A 22,273-nucleotide genomic window follows, 5' to 3' on the forward strand; every position below is an offset into this window, starting at 1 on the left:
TAAGAGATAGAGAGACAGACAGAAGAGAGTGCAGCGGCACACACAGAAGCAGAGCATAAGGAGGAGCCATCCTGATCCGGTCCATACACAGCAGCTTGAGTGCACCAAACATGAGGAGGGAGAGAGGGAGAGAGAGAGAGTGAGAGAATGAGAGAGAGAGAGAGAGAGAGAGAGAGAGAGAGAGAGAGAGAGAGAGAGAATGGTCCTGAGAGTCCACGAACAACACAAAACAATGTGCGAACACGTCTGAATTTTTTACAATCATCTAATCTTTGATAAAGGAGCAAGAAATGTGAAGTAGAGAAAGGAAAGCCTCTTTAACAAATGGTGCTGGTATAATAGGACAGCTACATGCCAAAAAATGGGCTCAGACCTCTACCTAACACCATGCACAAAAGTCAGATCAAAATGGATTAAAGACCTCAATATCAGACCAGAATCCATCGGGTACACTGAAGACAACGTTGGCAAAACCCTCCAGGACATTGAAGCTAAAGTTATCTTTAAAGGCGACACACCACTGGGCAAGTAAGTGGAAATAGAGATAAACAAATGGGACTATCTTAAACTGAGAAGCTTCTGCACCTCAAAACATATAGTGACCAGAATACAAAGTCTACAGAATGGGAAAGGATGTTCACCCAATACCCATCTGATAAAGGATTGATATCAAGAATTTACAAGGCACTGGTTGAACTCCACAAAAAGAAAACATATAGCCCCATCAGAAAATGGGGCGATGAAATGAACAAAAACTTTCTCAAAGAAGAAATCCGAATGGCCAAAAGACACATGAAAAAATGCTCCTCATCATGAATATCAGGGAGATCACAACAATGAGATACCATCTCAAAAAACCACAGAGACTGGCCCACATCTGAAAGAACAAAAGCAACTGGTATTGGTGCAGATGTGAGGAGAAAGGGACTCTCCTTCTCTGCTGATGGGAATGCCGACTGGTTCAGCCCTTTTGGAAAACAGTACGAATGCTTCTCAAAAAATGAGAAATTGAGCTCCCATTTGACCCAGCAATACAACTTCTGGAAATATATCCCAGAGATGCAAAAGAGTATAGTAGAAATGACATCTGCACTTATATGTGCATTGCAGTACTGTTTACAATAACCAGAATCTGGAAAAAACCGGAGTGCCTGAGATCAGATGACTAGTTAAAGAAACTTTGGTACATCTACACAACGGAATACTATGCAGCTGTTAGAAAAGATGAAGCATGAAATTTGCATATAGGTGGATCAACATGGAAAGTATCATGTTAAATGAAATGAGTCAGAAAGAGAAGGACAGACATAGAAAGACTGCACTCATTTGTGGAATATAAAGTAACAGAATGGGAGTCTAACAACCAAGAACAGTAGAGATAAATACCAGGAGGGTTATTCCATAGCTTAGAAGCTGGCCTCACATGCTGGGGGAAAAGGCAGCTCAGATAGAGAAGGGACCACCAAGTAAAGGGTGCTAGGAGGGCCTGTTCAGGATGGGAGATCCGGGTTGAGAAGACTATAGACTGAACATGATGGCCATTTAATACCTCTACTGCAAACCACAACACCCAAAAGGAGAGAGAGAAAGCGAAAGGGAATACCCTGCTACAGAGGCACAGTGGGGTTGGGGGGAGGACGGGATGGGGGTGGTAGGAGGGATGCGGGGACCATTGGTGGTGGGAAATGGGCATTGGTGGAGGGATGGGCACTTGACAATTGTATCACTGAACTGCAAGCACGAAGGCTTGTAAATCTGTACCAGTACCCCACAGTAATTCACAAATAATTTTTTTTTTAAATCTGAAAAATAAATAAATAAATATAACTTTAAAAATAAATAAAAATTGCCAGGAGCTAAGTGATTTGGATGTTGTGGCCACTGATATTATATTAAAATTTTAAACAAAAATGTAAGAATCCTATTTTAAAATAAACCTACTATATATTTAACAGGTGGCTGGAGTGATAGAACAGTGGGTAGGGCGTTTGCCTTGCATGTGGCTGACATGGGTTCGGTTCCTATGCCCCTCTTGGAGAGCCCTGCAAGCTACCAAGAGTATCTCGCCTGCTCAGCAAAGCCTGGCAAGCTACCCGTGGCGTATTTGATATGCCTAAAACAGTAACAAGAGGTCTCACAATGGAGACGTTACTGGTGCCGGTTCGAGCAAATCGATGAGCAACGGGATGATAGTGACAGTGACATATATTTAACATGTTAAAATTTTTAAACTATAATTAGCTAAGAAATTAAGTGAGAACAATGGCATTATTTTACATGTTTAAAAATTTCTTTTAATATCTGACTAACAAAAGACAGATGGATTCTTACAGCACTCAATCTGTTGTGATATGTCATTCTGGTTTAAATATATAAAGAAAATGAGGCTTTATATAATTAGAAAAACAAGAAGTCTTTTGAAATAGCCTTTTCAGATTACTATGAATATTCATATTTAATCCTAAACCAAAAATTCAAGTCATTTCTTAAATAGTAGCAAGCAATACAGAATTTGAAATCATTAATAAAGTTTTGTACTGTTGAAATATCTTGGCCTGTCTTGCATTTTGAGCCTGTGTTTTACCCATGAATAATTTTTATTTATTTATTTATTTATTTATTTATTTTTAATTTATTTACTTTTTAATTAGTGAATCACCGTGAGGGTACAGTAACAGATTTATACATTTTCGTGCTCATGTTTCCCTCATACAAAGTTCAAGAACCCATCCCTTTTTCAGTGCCCATTCTCTACCACAAATAAATCCAGCATCCCTCCCACCCCCCCAATCCCATCTTCCCCCACCCCACCCTGCCACTGTGGCAGGGCATTCCCTTTTGGTCTCTCTCTAATTAGGTGTTGTAGTTTGCAATTAAGGTGTTGTGTGGCCACTGTGTTCAGTCTCTAGTCTACATTCAGCACGCATCACCCTTCCCCCGAGTGGCCTCCAACCACATTTTACTTTCATGAATAATTTTTAAAAGGAAGAGACTGACCAATAAAGCTATAAGGGGAAAGCTCTAAAGGATGGAGTATATGCCTTATAATCACAAGGTCCTAAATATGCCCTGGTATGCCTCAGCACTTCTGACTAAACAGCACTATTATCACTGCAACTGAGCACTTGACTGTCAGACCTATATCACCAGGTTAAATATAGTTCGAAGGGATCCCAGGCCCTGAAGTCTGGGTTCTCCTCCCTCCTCCCATTGATGCCCCAATCAACCAATTTACTGAATTATGAGGTTCTAGATGATTTAACATTATATATATACATATATAATGATATAAAAACCACATTTATAAACCACACTAATTTATGTCACGACTGTCAATCTTATCAGAAAGTCTTAACTACCGGGGAAGATAGCATATTGAAGGGAGTGAAATTTACATAAAAGCTCAATTCTTGCCATTACTAACAAATACTGACCAGTTTTCTCTTGAAATGATTAGCTCCCTTAATTCATTTTCAAGAAAATGATGGTTTAATATGTCTTTTCAACCATCTTTGTTGTTGTTGTTTAGTTTAAAATGTTTCATGCAAAATGAAAATGGGGGCTAAAGAGTTGGTTCAAAGGGCTAGAAGTGCTTTACCTACAAGAGCTCCACATTCAACCCCTGACATCTCAGGGTCCCCTAAACAACACAGAGAATGATGACTAAGCACCAAGCTGGGAATAGTCCCCAAGTATTGCCAGATATGGCACAAAAAGAACAATAATGAAAATGGCTCAACTTGCAATCCAAATATACATCCATAAAGAATCAAAACATCTTTGGGTATAGCATAGAGCTTTATAAATTCTTCCTAGTTTTCACATAGGATATTTAAAAAGATGTGTACAACGAGGATGGAAATTAATTAAGCTTAATAATTTTGACTTCATCAAGGGCACTTTAACGTAAAATGATTTTTCTTTTTTTTAACTGCAAGTGTAAGCAGTGATGAACACAATGACCATTAATAAGATCTTGCCCAATTGCCTTCATTCGCCTGAAGGCAACAGTAATTTTATCTTCCATTTTTTTGTAATATCATTGCAAATATCACAGTAAAAAAGGCACATATCTTCTTACAAATAGTATAAAAATAGCTCTGATCATATTTACCCCAAGGATATCATTGCAAATATCATCACAGTGAAAAGGCATATATCTTCTTAATATTAGTATAAAAGTAGTTCTGATCATATTTACCCCAAGGAGTCCTTAGAAATACTTTAAAAATAACTGAACTAGGGTGCACGGGATGGCTCATGGGCAAAAGAAGTGCATGCTTACAAGAGTGAGGGCATGGGTTCAATCTCTGGTGCTACCAACCTGTGCTAAGCACAGATACTTGAGCACTCAGCCAGGAGTATGATGCCTGGCAGCATGTGTGTGAGCACTACAGCAATCCTCAATAAGCACCACTAAAGTGTGTGATCTCCACCAAGCACCTCAAGTACCTATGGAAGTATGGTGAGACAGAACTCATGTCATGGTAACAAAAGAAAAGGAAAGGTGGGGGGATCGTAGTATTTTCAATTTTACAAAAGAACTTTATAAATTATACTAAAGGTGGTAAATATATACTTTGCATCTTAATTTCTTTTATACTAAAATACATATTACCTTTTACTAGTAATACTTAAATATATTTTACTTTGATATTCTAAGTTGGCTTTATGCTTTTATTACAAGAAGATATTAAATATGACTGGAGTGTTGAGTCTTAGGAAGCCAAAAGCAACAATTTGGTAATATCACTAAAATGTTCAATTAAAAGAAGAAAGTTAATATTGAGAATTCATAGTTAATACACAGATACCATTACCAAGAATCTAGCACTGTACCTATATTTAGAATATAGTGGAGGAGGTAAGAATAATAATAATAGGATAGTTTAACGTCAACAGTCTAGGACTTTCAGAGAGTAGAAAGAATACTGTAGGTTAGAGTAGCTGAGAATGATTCACGACAAAGGTAAAAAAGCAAAGACAGAATTTAAAAGATGGAATTAGAAAAGACACCATATTTGAAATCAAGGAGAAACCGCAATACAACTAAAGGTGTGACATTACTAAGGAGAAACAAGAAAGAATTCAATCAACTAGCTTGTCTAGATCGGTTTAAGAACAGAGGAGATTAAAGTAGCTGGGGAGAATTAAGACAAAGTAAAGAGGGCTTTGGAAGTCAAATAGAACAAGACAAACAACAGGGTACTGTGACAATTTCTCACGATAGAACACTGAAAAAGCTATACTTTAGCAATATTAAACTAGTATGCGCTTATAAAAAGAGAAGATCTGAAAAAAATAAGAGAACACTTAGGGAGTTAGATGTCTCCAATATTGGAAATAGGGGTTGATAAGAATGAACAAAACTAAGGGAAACAGAATAGAAAGAATAGAATCCAAGTAATGATCTAGTGAACTTCCTAACAGGAAGAGGTAAGACAAATTAACACACACACACACACACACACACACACACACACACACACAGATACATATTAGCACACAAGGCTCAACCTGTAACAACATGTTAGTAATCTCTTTACAAGCGTGTAATAGCTCCAGGGTGAGACTTAACAATCTTTATGGACTTTCCTTTAAGGAAACATTTTCAGATCATTTTTAGATTATTCATAACAAGCAATACAAAATAAATTATTTAGGACTTGATATTGGGGCAGGCATGGGTAGTTTTTGGGAAAATAGAAAATAATGGTGGTGGGAAGGTGTAATGGTGGTGGGATTGGTGTTGGAATATTGAATGTAATAAATCAATGTAAAAAATTTTATAAAAATAGTAGCACTGTAGCACTGTCATGCTGTTGTTCATCGATTTGCTTGAGCGGCACCAGTAACATCTGCATTGTGAGACTTGTTACTGTTTTGGGCATATCATATACGCCACAAGTAGCTTGCCAGGCTCTGCCGTGCGGGTGGGATACTCTCGGTAGCTTGCAAGGCTCTCTGAGAGGGACAGAGGAATCGACCCCGGATCGGCCGCATGCAAGGCAAATGCCTACCCGCTGTGTTATTGCTCCAGTCCTTATAAAAATAAAATTTTAAAAAAATATATAATGCAGATAATGAAGCTACCACCAAGTTTAATGAGAACAAGACATGTGGATATAAGCACTGCTATGGGTGCCTAGAAAGTATTATTTTTAATATGTTTGTCATATTATATTTCTTTTTTGGGTAGGGATTGGCAAACTGTCTGTACTCAGGGCTTAATCCTGGCTCTGTGGTCAAGGATCTCTCCTGGCAGTGCTCAGGGGACCATCTATAGTCCTAAGGATCAAATCTAGGTCAGCTGCATGCTAATGCAACTGCTCTACCTACTGTACTATTTTTCTGGCCCATATTTGCCACATCAGCATGATGAAAGTTATTAACATATAGGGAAGATGAAACTCTAAAAAGAAAATACATGAAATTTCAAAAAATATAAGTTGGAAATGGCATCTAAAAGTTTCTAGATAGATGAAATTAAAATATAAATGCAAAAATAGCCAAACAGACATATGACCTAGCAGTCCCATTTATTGGCATCTAACCCCAAAGCACAGAAACTTTCAATGAAATCCTACTGCTGTGCTAATTACAAAAGTCAAGGTCTGGAAACAATCCAAGTGCCCAAGATGAATGAAAAAAGAAATTTGGGTATTTCTAGTGCCCTCCCTCTCTCTCTCTCTCTCTCTCTCTCTCTCTCTCTGCATATATATATATACACACACATACATATACATATATATACATGTATGACTGGATATTATTCAGCTATAAGAAAAAAATCAAATCCTAAAGAAAAAAAAATAACTAGATTGAATGAAACTTGCTGCAATCTGGATAAATAGGAGAGCTGAGTGAAATGAGTCAAAGGAAGAAAGACATGTATTTAATTTTCTCAAACATAAGGAATATAAAGCAACACAGGAAAAAAACAATGGCCAGTAATATTAGACCTTGAGAGTTGGTATACAGAACTGAGTTTGCTAAGTGTTGGTGGGGGTGATGGGTGGGAGAGAGGACCTTAAAACAGTGGTGATGGGATGCTGAACAACAGTGATGGGTGTGATGTACTAACATGTCATTCCTGAAACATTCACAATATTGTAAATCACTGTGCATTACCAAAAAAAATGACCTTATAGCAACACCTACATTTAAAATCAGGAAATATTTTTATTTTTTGGTTATGAAAACAAAAACTTTAAAAAGTCATGGGCTAGATAGCCTAAACTGTTTATGATCAAATTTCTCTCATTCACAAATTCTGATCATAAAGTATTCCTTCTGCAATAATTATGTAAAATGCATTTTTGTTATGTATAAAAAAAGATGCAGGAGTACAGAAACTGTATATTTTAACTTATAATTCAGGTAGACACTTAAAATGATAAAATAAAATTTTTATAAGTTTTACATTATATTATAAAACAATTATATTTAAAAATGATGTATTCAAACAAAATCTATCTTAAGGGCAGGAGCGATAGTGCAGCAGGTAGAGTGTTTGCCTTACATGTGGCCAACCTGGGTTAAATCCCCAGCATCCCATATGGTCCTCTGAGCATTGCCAGGAATAATTCCTGAGTACAGAGTCAGGAGTGGCCCCGAAGTATTGCTCAGTGTGACCCCTATGCCCCCGCCAAAAAAGAAAAAAATAAACAAACCCAAAACAACAGCAAAACCAAATCAAAAACCAAAAAATTTTATCTATAAATACAAGATAGAATATGACAAAGAAAAATGAATTCATGTAAGTTACAAAAAGACTGAGGTTCCTGTGAATTTTGACAAAGAACACAGATAAAGGTTCTTTATTTGGCCAAAATCTTTAATCACAGGTAAATTTATCTAAGAAAGCAAAGATGAGAGGAGTGGGGAGGAGGACACTCCCCACAGAGAGCAGAATGGACAGAACAGACACACACACACGGTATGTTTCAGAGCTACCAAAAAGACAACTAAATTTGAATAACTTACACAAAATGGAAACAAACAAGACTTGGAGATTTGTTCTGTCAAGTTCTAAAAACCTTTGAATTGTATCTCAGGGGCTGGAGAGGATAGGGTGTTGCCTTACAGGCAGTTGTTCGGGTTTGATCTCTGGCACCCCAAATGGTCCGCCAAGCCCACCAGGTGTGATCCCTGAGTGTGGAGCCAGGAGTTAGCCCTGAGCACTGTTAGTGTGGTCCGAACACCAAAAATAACAACAAAAAGAATTGTATTTCAGGGGCTGGTGAGATAGTTCCAAGGGTAGGAATATAAGCTTTATTTGTGTGAGTCCCAACTTCAATTCACAGCACTGCATGTCCAGGTCTCGCTCAAAAATAACCCAAGCAAACAAATAATCAAAGCAACAACAAAAGAATTACATTTCACTGTGAAAGCAGAGTGTTTCTCCTTTAACATCAAACGCACTTGCATAATTTGCTCCCAAAGAACTGAATATGTTTTAGAACTACTTTGTTCTTTTACTTCTATCAATTTAATTCCAATGTAATTAGATAAGAATCTTTATATACTTGCTGTGACTCATGTTTTATTATTGAAGATATTTTTAAAAGTCTCTTAAGAATTTTCAGTTTTAAGAAAATGCTTTGATTTTAGAAAGTCTTTCAAGTTACTGAAGCCCATTCAAAGAAAGGAAATTCAAATCTGATCATGATAAAAAGCAAGGACATCAGGTTTCCAATTTAAACTAGTTAATTGAGCTTAGAACTTTGCTTATAGGAACTTACTATCATCAAAACTTCACACTATTAAAAAAACATACTTGTACCTCACACCATTCATAAAAATAAACTCAAAATAGATTAAAATCTTGAAATTAGACCAGAATCCATAAAATATATTGAAGGAAACATTGGCAGAACTCTCTAGGAAACTGACTGCAGAGGAGTCTTTAAAAAGATGACCACAGTTGCAAAGACAACAAAACCAAAAAATATACAAATGTGCCTACATCAAATTTAAAAGCTTCTATACAGTAAAAGAAACTCAAGCTATAATAAAAAGATGCTATACTAAATGGGAGAAACTATCAGCAAACAATCAAAAAAAGGACTGTTATCCAAGTTCTATAAACCACGCACCAAACTCAACAACAAAAAATACCTAACAACCCCATCCACAAATGAGGCAAGGAGATGAAAGGATGTCCCCCATGTCCAAAAATAATAATAATAATAATAATAAAAAGACAAGAATGGCAACAGGCATACAAAAAAGTGCTCCTAATTAGGGAAAAACACATGCAATAAGGGGAAAACAAAATCGAAATCGAAACAACAATCAACTATCATCTCATGCCACTGAGAATACCACATATCAAAGAATCTAAAAACAGTCAGTGTTTAGCATGGTTGTGTTGAAAAATGAATCCTCAACTATTGCTGGTGGGCATCTGGAAAAAACCAGAGTGCCCAAAAACAGATGACTGGTTAAAGAAACTCTGGTACATCTACACAATGGAATACTATGTAGCTCTCAGAAAACATGAAGTCATGAAATTTCCATATAAGTGGATCAACATGGAAAGTATCATGCTGAGTGAAATGAGTCAGAAAGAGATAGACATAGAAAGATTGCACTCATATGTGGAATATAAAGTAGCTGAAAGGTACAAGCTTGCAATGATGCATTTTCTGGCAGATATTTCTCTGGACTTAGTTACTAAAATACTAAAATACAGAAATCCAAAACCGTGCGGCCGCTAGTGCAGCCACTCGAACTCATATCTCTTCATTCTCAGCAATGGAAAACAAATTATCAAATCCTTCCTTTTCAGCAAGTCTGACTTTAGGGGGGAGAAACTCCAAACAATAATAGTGAGTTTTTTGTTGAAGTATTGAATGTAATCAAAGTAAAGTGAAAGTAAAGTGAAATTTATCAGTTACACTGGCAGGGTGGGGGGCTGAGGAGGTGGGGGAAGGGAGGGAGGTATACTGTGATTCTTGGTGGTGGAGTATGTGCACTGGTAAAGGGATGGGTGTTTGAGCATTGTATGACTGAGACTTAAACCTAAAAGCTTTGTAACTTTCCACATGGTGATTCAATAAAATAATAAATTTTAAAAAATAAATTAAAAAGAAAAATAAATAAAATCACCGACAATGAAAAAAACTATTGCTGGTGGGAATATCATCTGGATCAGCCTTTATGAAAAGCATTATAGAGACCTATGCAAAAAAAAAAAAAAACAGGAACAGAACTACCATACAACCCTGCGAACCGTGTTTATTTCTAAATTACAAGAGCATTCATTCAAAAGAATATGTGCACACCCATGTTCATCGCTTCACTTAGTACAATGGTCAATATAGAAATAACCTATCTGCCCAACAACGAATGAATGGATCATGAAATTGTGGCTGGGATTGGAGCTACAGAACAGTGGGTAGGGTCTTACAAGCGGCCAACCTGGGTTTGATTCCTAGCATTCTATATGGTACTGATTAAGATCTAGGAGTAATTCCTGAGCATCACCAGGTGTGGTCCCAAACCAAAGCATAACAAAAGAAAAAACTGTGGTATATATACTGGAGTCGGAGGGATAGTATAGCAGGTAAGACATCTCACATGGTCCTCTAAGCACTGCCAGCAGTGATTCCCAAGTGTTGAGCCAGGAGTAAGTCATGACCACTGCCGAGTATGGCTCAAAAACCAAAACTAAAACCCCAAAAAAGAAAAAAGAAATTCACACAATAAAATACTATGCAGCTTGAAGAAAGAACAATATCATACAATATGCAGCAACAAGGATGAAACTAAAGAGGATATCATGCTGAGTAAAGTCAGTCAGTAGGAAAGGGATAGAAAATGACTGCTCTCATATATGGGACTTAAAAATACACAGAAAGGTAGAAAAAAAAGTCCAAAGGCAACGCAACTGGAAAACATCCACACAGTTGAGTTGTTGGTGGGAAATTCAAAAGGGTAGGGCGAAATTCAAAAGGTGGGATCCTTAGAAAAGAGAGGTGGGTACACTGTTGATTGGTGTGATATTGGAATTATGTGCATGAGAAACACCATTAATAATATTATAAATCAAGAATTTATCAGAGTTGTATGTCCTCTTCCAGAAGAAAGCATAACACAACACACACCATAACCTTGCAGCCAGACCCTGTTTCATTCAGGGCGCTCTGGAAGGGGGCGGGTGGAGACCCCCTCGCCACCCCAAGGGACCCAGCTCCAGCACCCAAAAATCTCCAGAACGCAACTGCTGCCATGGTCATAGTGCTCTCCACATGCTCACCCACGAGTGAACCTATTCCTGGACCATGCAGCCACAAATGCCTCATACCTCACACCACCCATACTCTAAAAGTACTGCACCACATTTGATGGGATTTAAAGTAAGAGGCAAACAATCTTAGAGGGAACTTTTTACATATATATATATATATGTGTATATATATATATGTAAAATCACACAAGGTTCAAACATGTCAGTGATCTCTTATAGAAGGGCTTAATGACCCCTGGGTGAAATACAACAATCTTCACACTCTTTCCTCTAAGAAAACTTTTTTGTAGCATTTTCAGCGGTTCTTGATAACAAACAATACAAAATAAATTATTTCAGTTCTGCCTTGAGGCAGGGGTTGGGTCCAGGATGAAAACCTCCTAAATATGGTGGTGGGAAGGTGTAATGATGGTGGAATTGGTGTTCAAATATTAAATATAATAAAATATTGTGAACTACTTTATAAAATAAAAAATTCTAAAGAACTTATCAGATTCTCAATTAATAAAAACATTTTAAAAATAAACATCTGCTTTAAAAACAGACCAACGATGAAAGTATGTTTATAACAATAAGAATATATAAATTAACTTCACATAAATATGCCGGGTATAATTTATGCATAATAAAAATATAATTTAAGGAGCCAAAATCACAATTCAGTGAATAGGTGTTTGCATTGAACATGGCCAACCAGGGTTCAATCCATGGCACCATATATGGGCTCCTGAGCCCACTAGGAGTGATCCCTTAACACAGAGACAGGAGTAAGCCCTAAGTACACTGGATGTGGCCCAACCCACTCTTCCCTCAGAGAAACACACACACACACACACACACACACACACAGAGCATAGATGATCATATATGAATATAAATGTATTTATTATTGTATATGTGTAGGTTCGATTCCTCCCTTCCTCTCGGAGAGCCCGGCAAGCTACCAAGAGTATCCCGCCCGCACGGCAGAGCCTGGCAAGCTCCCCGTGGCGTATTAGATATGCCCAAAACAGTAACAAGAAGTCTCACAATGGAGATGTTACTGGTGCCCGCTCAAGCAAATCGATGAGCTAGGGGAGGACAGTGCTATATAGTGCTATATATACAGTGTATATATAGAAGTGTTGGCTATTTAAAAAATTAACTCATATTTTAAGTGCACATATATGTATTTTTAAGATTAAAAAATTTTTCCCCTTTCACTAATCTGTTATCAATTGGCTTACAGTAATACTTACCCTAATATTCTATTCATTCCGTGTCTAGCAGCATAGTGCAGTGGAGTATTGTGCTGGTAGGGCTCTCCATAAGAAGTATTTGGATCAAGGGATTCTTTTAGCTGAGGGTTGTTCTCATATATTTGGCAGGCCAGGTTTTCATCACCATTGATGAGTGCTTTACGAAATTTGGTAGTTGTATTTCCCATTTTTCTTTTGTTTTTTCCTGATAGGCACTGGCACTTGTTTCTCTCCCCTTTCAGCCACTTCTTGAATGATTCTGCAACATGTTTATATTCTAATAGAGGAGGAAAAAATGATCATATTAGAATGTAAAACAATAATTATGAAGCAATAAGCTAAAGAAACTATTACAATTAGGAATATAGTAAAATTTAAGAAACATGTAAAGAAACAAACTATATTACATTCTGCCAAATTAATCTTTAAAATTACCATGTTTTTAACATTACACAAATGAACTTCTTGTTAAAGTATTTTTCCAGAGAGCAAATAAAGGCTGCAATTTGTAGTTTGAAATCTATTTACATACACAAGCTTTTCTACTTTTTTCCTGCAACTGGTGAGAAAATGAGCTTCACTGAATTTTATGGTTGAATACACTTAAATTTTTTTATTTATTTAAATTAAAAAATTTTTTTTATTTTATTGAATCACTGTGACACATAGTTACAAACTTTCATGTTTGAGAAACAATCACACAATGATCAAACACCCATTCCGCCACCAGTGCACATTCTCCACCACCAATGTCCCCACTATAACTGCCCTTTCCAACCCTCCCCATGCCTCCATGGCAGACAATTTCTCCCATACCCTCTCTCTGCTTTTGGGCATTATGGTTTGCAATACAGATACTGAGAGGCCCTCATGTTTGGTTCTTTATCTACTTTCAGCACACATCTCCCATCCCAACCGATTCCTCCAACCATCAGTGACTGAATATCCCTTCTCTATTCCAGCTACCTTCTCCCCCAGCTCATGAGGCAGGCTTCCAACTATGGAGCAATGTTTCTGGCTCTTGTATCTACTGTCCTTGGGACTCCCCAGAATTTAAGGATTAAGTCGACCATGATGTTCTTCTCTGGAATGTTTTGCGTGAATACACTTAAATTTCTATATAAATTACATACGAATCTGATTTAGACTATTTGCAGGATTGTGGAAAATGTAGGAAATTTCGCTCAAACAAAACTAAAAAACAAGTATTATACTACAGAAACAAAAAGTAAAATGGTTTAGTATTTTTATTTATTTTTATTTTATTTTTTTGGCTTTTTTGGGGTCACACCTGGCAATGCACAGGGGCCACTCCTGGCTCTGCACTCAGGAATTACCCCTGGTGGTGCTCAGGGGACCATATGGGATGCTGGGAATGGAACCCAGGTCGGCCGCGTGCAAGGCAAACACCCTACCCGCTGTGCTATCTCTCCAGCCCCAAATGGTTTAGTATTTAAAAGGGGATAAGAAAGAAGCTATTAAGATGAATAGATACTGATCACCAAAAATAGCCCCCAAAGCAAATACAAAGGAAATACACAATTCTCTTATTGATCACAGTTATGGCAAATAAAAACTGATTATAATTGATTTTACATAGAACAATGGAAAAGTGACTATTATAGCTTTGTAGACCTTACATTTGTTTTATTAAGAATTAACACAAAATGGGGCTTGAACTATAGTACAGCAGGTAGGACATTTGCCTTGAATGCGGCTAACCTGGGTTTGATTCCCAGCATCCCATATGGTCCCCGAGCACTGCCAGGACTGATTCCTGAGTGCAGAGCCATGTAAGCCCTGTGCGTTGCCAGGTGTGATCCAAAAGAAGCAAAAAAAAAAAAAAAATTAAAACAAGACTAAAATTTTCAAAAATTTATGACTTTTTAAAATTATTCAGGTAATGTTAAGCTACCATCTAAAAGCCTGTTTGCTATCTCTTCAGTAAAGGAAAATAACCATTTCTTAAAAATAGCTATGGGAATTATAAGAGCTATTTTACTGAAAGTACCTACCATAACACTTGTCTAACGTGCTCACGAGATGCTAATTTCATTTCATCCCAAAAGAAGTTTCTGAATCTACTCTAACTATGATCAAAACTGTTGAAAAAGAAGCAGCATATGCAGTCAGGTATAAGATAAAAAAAAAAAAACTGTTCAAGGAATGATGCACTTCTAATGTTCAACTAATCTTTTTAGTATTCAACTAATAGGAAATAAAAATTCTATGTTTTTTGCATTCAACAGGAAATAAAAACTGAAAATAGGTTGGAAATAAGTCCAAGAAATTTACACTTGAACCTGTTAAAAAGAAAGAAAAAAAAAAACCCAGACAATTAGAGGCTTTAACACAGGCAGATAGAATTGTGTTTTCGAGAATTAACTATTGTGACAAACAGAAGACAAACTACAGGGAAAAAAAAAAGAGTCCATCATATTATCTAACTCAGGGGCAGACTGGATATTAGAACACAGCTTTAAAATGTTGAAAATTGTGGCCAGAGCAATACTATATTTTTGCTGTGCATGTGGCTGACCACGGTTCAATTCCTGGCATTCCATATGGTTCCAAGCACTACCAGGAATAATTCCTATGTGCAGAGGCAGGAATAATCCAAGAGTATCACTAGATGTGGCCCCCAAACCAAAATAAATAAACACAAATTACAAAAAAAAAAAACCTGAAAATAACTATCTGAAAGATAGTTGAGAGATTTAGGTTCTTGCCTTGTATGTGTCAACCCTGTTCAATCCCTAGAACTAGGAGTGACTCCTAAGTGCAGAGTAGCTCCTCAGCACAGTAAGGGGTGGCCCCATACTGCCCTCACTCCTAACATTTCACACGTTTAACATAAGCTTTGTAGTGAGTTGTAATATTCACAAAAGAACACAGATCTAAAAAAAGATCAAAACTTAAATGGCTTGTTTTCTCAAGTTTCCTGTAAAGCAGAGATCATTACCTTGACTCTACTTTTAAAACTTAAGGAACTGAGCCCCACTGGCCGACCTCATCCTAGGTCAATTAAATCAGTCTCTATGGTGTGGCATCCCGGCACGGATATCTAAACCTGTTAGATGACTTCAAATTGCACACACCACTTGTAAAATAAAAACAACTAACTGGATCCCTCCAGTTAAATGTTTATATCTGAATTTGGAGATGAAGGTGAGCAAGCAGAGTAAGACATGTGCTAAAAGCTACTTTAGAAAGAGACATTAAATAACTTCTCCCTACAGGAGAACATTTTATACCTACATCTATATTTAATGAAGTCAACATGTGGGCTTTTAAGAACTCATTAAAAATTTATATACATATGCAAGGTAGAAAATTTAAAAATATGAATTAAAAAATCCAAGTAACGGTTTTCTGGTCAATAACAACCTTGATAACCATTTTGATTAATAATGGAAGACAGGGCTGGATGGAGCGATAGTACAGAGGGTAGGGCGCTTGCCTTGCACGTGGCTAAACAGGGTTTAATCCCCAGAATTCCATATAGCACCCCAAGCACCACCAGGAGTTATTTCTTAATGCAGAGCCAGGAGTTACCCCTAAGCATAGCCAGGTATGGTCCAAAATAACAACAAAAAGAATCTAAACAACAACAACAAAAAACCCTATTTACTGAAGACAACCATTCTGATATTCTATTTATAATACATATAAATGTTTCTAAGACAAAGTATATAACACATATATGGTATATTTATATAACAAATCATATTCCATAATTTTTAATTTTTTAATTTAATTTTCAGAGATTTGCTAAGCCCTCATTCTGTAGTATTAATCCTTTTCATATCTAATCTTGGAAGCAGCAAATCCCTCCCTCCTATATGTGGTGCTTATCACAATATACTATAGGCACTTAAGGAATTTTTTTAGGGACAATGTGTATTTTTTATTTCTTTCTGTAAGTTTTCACAGAGTTAAAAAGCAGGTAAATGTTACTATCAGTTAAATATGTGTTTGGCTACACTGTTTTCTGCTTTAAGAACTGAATTTTTAGTGGCCAAAGATAGTACAGCAGGTACTGTGCTTGCCTTCCATGCAACTGACATGGTTCAATCCCTAGCAACCCATATGGCCTTCTGAGCCATATCGGGTGCTGGGAGTGGTGTCTGAGCACAGAAATAAGAGTAAGCCCTGAGTACCAACCAGGTATGGTCCAAAAAATAACTGAACAAAAATTGCATTTTAAGTCATCTCCAAACCCATATTATTCAGTTCCATCCACCCCACCTTCCATTTGTTGCTACTGTTAGAATGACTAGCAGTTCACAAAACAAGGTTCGCTAGGGTCATTAGGTTACACATTTGGTTGCAGATCCTCACATAGAGTTTCCACTCATTTATCTGTGGTGTTTACACACATTTGAGTTCTTAGACTAGCTAGTGGTTGTGGTTTTCTCACACATACTTGCGGGGGAATTGTGGTACTCACAGGGTACAAATACACAGTGTATGTAAACCTTTGCAATGCTCATATACAGCTGACTGCAGTGATCCAAAGATCATACACTCTGTTGCGGTGCTGGGGGTCCCAAACTGTAGAACAGTCAGGACTGTGCTTGGCACATGTGAGTAGCACCAGAAGTGCAACTCAAGGCCTCAGGTTTTCAAGAAAGGCACTTCTGCCAGAGTCATCCCCAAACCCCAAGGGTTTATTATGCTTAATAAGAATTTCACTTACTTTTAGTATATTTTTATGATCAAACATATAGAATAGTATATGGGTACAGAAGGACCTTTCCTAAGACAATTTTAAGTTTTTTATCTTTCTTCCCTGAAAGAATGTAGCTCCAAGCATCATCTTTTCAGGATAGGGGGTTGTTTGTTTGTTTGTTTTGGGGGTAGCATCCTGTTGTGCATGAGCTTATTTCCGGATTTCAGGAACCACCCTTGATAGGGCTTAGAAAACCATGTTTGGTGCTGTGGATCAAGCCCAGGTCAGATGTGTGCAAGGCAAGTGCCGTAACTGCTGTGCTACCTTTCCACCCCAACAGCTTTTAATTAGATTAGTATATAAAACATTATTTTATTTTTGTAAAATATACTGTAAGAACCGCATGGAAGAGCCTGGCAAGCTCCCCGTGGTGTATTTGATATGCCTAATACAGTAACAATAACAGTCTCATTCCCCTGACCCTGAAAAGAGCCTCCAATCACTAGGAAAAATGGATAAGGAGAGGCTGCTAAAATCTCAGGGCTGGGACAAATGGAGACATTACTAGTGCCTGCTTGAGTAAATTGATGAACAACGGGATGACAGTGATACAGTGATATAGTGATCCTGTTAGAAAAATAATTTCTAGGAGTCAGAGAGGTAGTACAGTGCATAGGACACTTGCCTTGCACATGACCGACTAAGATTTGATCCCTGACGTCCATGTCATCCACTGATACCCCTCCCAAAATAAAACTGTACTGCACTGTAGCACTGTCATCCTATTCATTGATTTGCTGGAGCAGGCACCAGTAACATCTCCATTGTGATACTTGTTGTTACTGTTTTTGACATATTGAATATGCCACAGGTAGCTTGCCAGGTTCTGCCATGCAGGCAGGATACTCTCGGTAGTTTGCCGGGCTCTCAGAGAAGAGCGGAGGAATCGAACCCGGGTCGGCCGCGTGCAAGACAAATGCCCTACCTGCTGTGCTATCGCTCAACAAAATAATAATTTTTATCTACAATATGGAAGAAAATATCTAAAAAAGTTATGATATCAAGGTTATTTTGGTAAAAGATACTATTAAAAATCAGTAATACTCTGTGCATTAAATATTATTGTTATTTGTTATTTTCAAGTCTTCACTTTTAAAATTTAAGTTTAATATGTCTCAAAGTCATGCAAGGAAATATATCATTTCAAATAGAGTTCTATTTTCACAAATCTTACCTAAAAATTTACAAGATCTATCTTTTCACTTTTGCATAGTTAAAATCAGTGATTATTCTCTCCTTGTTTAAATCAAACCTTTAAATTGTATTTCTCCAACTCATATAAATCTATCTACAGAGCTTCATGAAATAGATAATGGATTATCAAAGAGAGAAAAATAATTCCTTATTTTGGGCTTCTAAGTTTGACCGGAAAACCTAATTGCTGCTAAAAATAAAGTACAGCTTAAGAAGTTTAGCTTACCTAATTGCATATTAAGTGAACATTAGACTTAGCTTTATTCTTGGCAGCTTCCTGGAAGAAGTTCATGAATACCCAATAGACTACAGGAAAATTTCTGAGTATCAGAGACTACGATGAAAATGATCTGAGCCATGAAAAACCTTTTAGGAAAATAACTTCCCAGTAACATGCATTCCAGAATTTAAAAATCACTTTGCTGTTACAACACCTTAATATTGAAAATAAAATAACCACAAATACAAAAGTATTATTGTGAATGTATTTAAGTTATGTCGTAACTTACTACTGTACTTGTTATAGATATGCACTGTTTTTTCACTGAAACTTCTTAACAAATGCATGAAAAGGAAAAAATCCAATATAGTGACTCTGCTGTATCTCTGTATCTATATACAGCATGGAAGAGGATACTGCTACAAGAAAAGGAAAAAATGAAAATAGCTGCAAGGGCAGCAGCTAATCGCTACCTTTTGCCAAACTGGCAAATGAACACTGAAAATAGCTAACACAAGACCCACAAGTGGAAAATAGTTGAAACGTGGGATACAACTAATGGATGAAATATTAGTCTTACTTTTCTATTTCTTATTAAAACAAATTACCTGTAAATATGTATAAATAAATTGTAATGATTACAGAACATAACAAAATTTTTGGAGCTGTGTCTTTCATACATTTAACTTTCCAAGTATTCAATATATATGTCATAATTTATCTCTCCCTCCACAACTACTTTCCATACTAAGAATTTCTATTTCCATTTAGCTGGAATATTTACATTTCAGGTTCTATTGCTATGGTGCATCAGTGAATGACTTAGCTTCAGCAACTGTGGCACCTCTATTTGGCAGTGTATGTCATCATAATTTCTGAATCCTATACTGTCTTTATTAAATAAAAAACAGTGAGAAAAACACATTGAGAGTATTTTATCTAGGTATTATAAAGCCAAGGCCTAAAAGTAAAAAAGTCAAAAATTACATACTTTCATAATCCTTCAGAAATTTATAAGCAAATATTCTTTTAAAGATATCAATTCATTTTTAATATCTATAAGCCATTTTAAAGACTTAAAATTTTGAAACTTAATTGTAAGTAGAAAGTTGTTTAGATCAGACTGTTCCCTAACAAATCTAATAATTTTTGGGGTGAGAGCGATAGTACAGCGGGTAGGGCATTTGCCTTGCACGCAGCCAACCCAGGTTCGATTCCCAGCATTCCATATGGTCCCCTGAGCACTGCCAGGAGTAATTCCTGAGTGCATGAGCCAGGAGTAACCCCTGTGCATCGCCGGATGTGACTCAAAAAGAAAAAAAAAAACTAATACTTTTATACATTCAAATTAAACCCAAGTTTGTGAAGTACTATTAAAAAGTAAAAAGTCCCTTTTGAAACTAGTCATCCAGTGAACAAAACTGCTATAATAAAAATGTTTTTAAGATTATCTGCACTATAAAGGAACCTGTCCTGACACTGCTACTCTAAAGTCAATGAGTTCTGCGGGGTATGGTGCTGCCAGCAGGTCAACCTGTACCTGCGGAGTGAGGGTATCAGCAGGCTGATGATGCCTTCAGACTTCCTGATACCCAAAAATTGCTGCTGTGCCTTTGGCTGGACCCCAACAACTTGGAGCCAAGTTTACTAAGAAATTAAATGGCCAAAATTTCGGTATGTGGGAGCCACACCCACAAACCACCTCTGACTCAGCTATACAAGCTCATTTATTGCCCTTATTTCAGAGACCCATAAATATAGAGGATCAAAAGCTGACGTTAGGGCAGGAGTGGTACACTGCAGGGCATATGCCAATAGTATATCTCTCTGGAAAAGATGGAAACAAGGGCCATGATCCAGAGACACACACAAAATCTCTGAACAGAGCAGCTTGCTGCAGAGATGCCTTTAAGCTAGGCTGACTTGGCTAGAGTGCCAGAGGCAGGCATTGTCCCTCCACCTGCCCCCTAAAAACCTGGCAGCTGCCAACTTCCGGAACCCAATGAGAAGTGCAGGTACGTAGGCTCAGTGTCGGCCAGGCCTCAAGGGGTAGGGGACTGGCTAGTCCTCCTATCCAACCCCCCTTCTCATGGAACCCTAGAGGTCATGCCCACAAGCTGCCTCAGACTGCTACTTAAGCTCCTTAACGTCCATGATCCAGACACACACAAAAGAATCTCTGAGCCAAACAACTCGATGCAGATTTCTACAGACCCTAATTATCCAAAATTTTAGAATTCCAGGAGCACACATCCACTCTTGCAGCCACACAAGATCTTATGCTATTCATAACAAGCAATACAAAAGAGACTATGAGGAAGATTATCTGCCTTAGAAGCAGGGGAAGGGGCGGAATGTGGGGGACCTTGTTGGTGGAAGATGTGCACTGGTTGAGGGTTGGGTGATTAATCATTGTATGACTGAAACTCAAACAGGAAAGATTTGTAACTATATTTCACGGTGATTAAAAATAATAATAACAACAACAATAAATAAGCACTGTAGCACTGTCAGACTATCGTTCTGTTGTTCATCGATTTGCTGGAGTGGGCACCAGTAAGTCTCCATTGTGAGACTTATTACTGTTTTTGGCATATGGAAGATGCCTTGGGTAGCTTGCCAGCTCTGCCGTGCAGGGGGATACTCTTGGTAGCTTGCTGGGCTCTCTGAGAGGGATGGAGGAATTGAACCTGGGTCAGCCACATGCGAAGCAAACATCCTACCCGCTGTGCTATGACTCCAGTCCTCATCAGCGCAGTGGGTAGCACGTCAGTCTAACAATAATAATAAATAAGATAAAATAAAATTAGCATTCTGAATTTAAAAAAAAAGTAATGTGGAGTTCATGCCCAATTCAACCAGCTTAATCAATGGCTAAATAAATACCAGTACTCCTACATAAAAAAAAAATAACAATGTCAATGAGTTCTGTGGAGAAGACAGCGGGTAGGGCACATGCCTTGCACATGGCTGTCTCAAGTTCAATCCCTAGCACCACACATGGTTCCCTGAACCCTGCCAGGAGTGATCCCTGAGTACATATCCAGTAGTAAGCCTGACCACTGCTGGCTGTGGCCTCCAAACGAAAAAATAATAAAATAGCAAGTCTTTCTGGATTTGCTATATCTTCCATTGTATGGGAGGAACTGAGATGGTCATCCTTCCTTATAAAGGCCTACTTCTAAGATTGGTCATTGGCAGGAAACTTGAACTTCTATAAGATTAACACTATTCCCTAAGTGATTATTGTATCACTGTAACTAGGCTGTTTAAATAAACTATGTTTAAACACTTGCTTTTCTTCTAACAGCCTAGAATATTGGTATATGCTAAGGTGAGTACTACCTATATGACTGGGCTTTCATAAAATCTATGGATACTGAGAGTTTACTGAACAAAAGACTTCCCATGTACATACAATTTGATGGTAAAACTTGTGAATCAGGTACATCTTGTTTGATGTGGGGAGAGAATTCTTAGAAATCTGTGTCTAACTTCCTCTAGACTTTGCCCCACATCTCTTTCCGTTGATTTTCCCCTTCAAATCCTTTTTAATACTTTATGTGACTTTGAGCACAGCTGTATATTGTCTTTTTAAGTGCTTTAAGACAGTCACTGAATCTCTGGGTGATTTT

The 22,273-nt window shown here is 37.4% G+C and overlaps 1 protein-coding gene across 3 annotated transcripts in view; it reads right to left on the minus strand.

Moving 5' to 3' along the window:
* ANKIB1 (ankyrin repeat and IBR domain containing 1) overlaps positions 1 to 22,273 on the minus strand; it is a 151,868-nt gene that overhangs the window by 92,922 nt on the left and 36,673 nt on the right. For all 3 annotated transcript variants that reach the window (XM_055123825.1, XM_055123823.1, XM_055123822.1), the window contains exon 2: positions 12,493 to 12,769. In XM_055123825.1, coding sequence (XP_054979800.1) covers positions 12,493 to 12,680 — 188 coding nt within the window. In that variant the 5' untranslated portion in view covers positions 12,681 to 12,769. The remainder of the gene's footprint in view (positions 1 to 12,492; positions 12,770 to 22,273) is intronic.

The sequence above is a fragment of the Sorex araneus genome, chromosome 1 (genome assembly GCF_027595985.1).
Source record: "Sorex araneus isolate mSorAra2 chromosome 1, mSorAra2.pri, whole genome shotgun sequence".
Classification (NCBI taxonomy): Eukaryota; Metazoa; Chordata; class Mammalia; order Eulipotyphla; family Soricidae; genus Sorex; species Sorex araneus.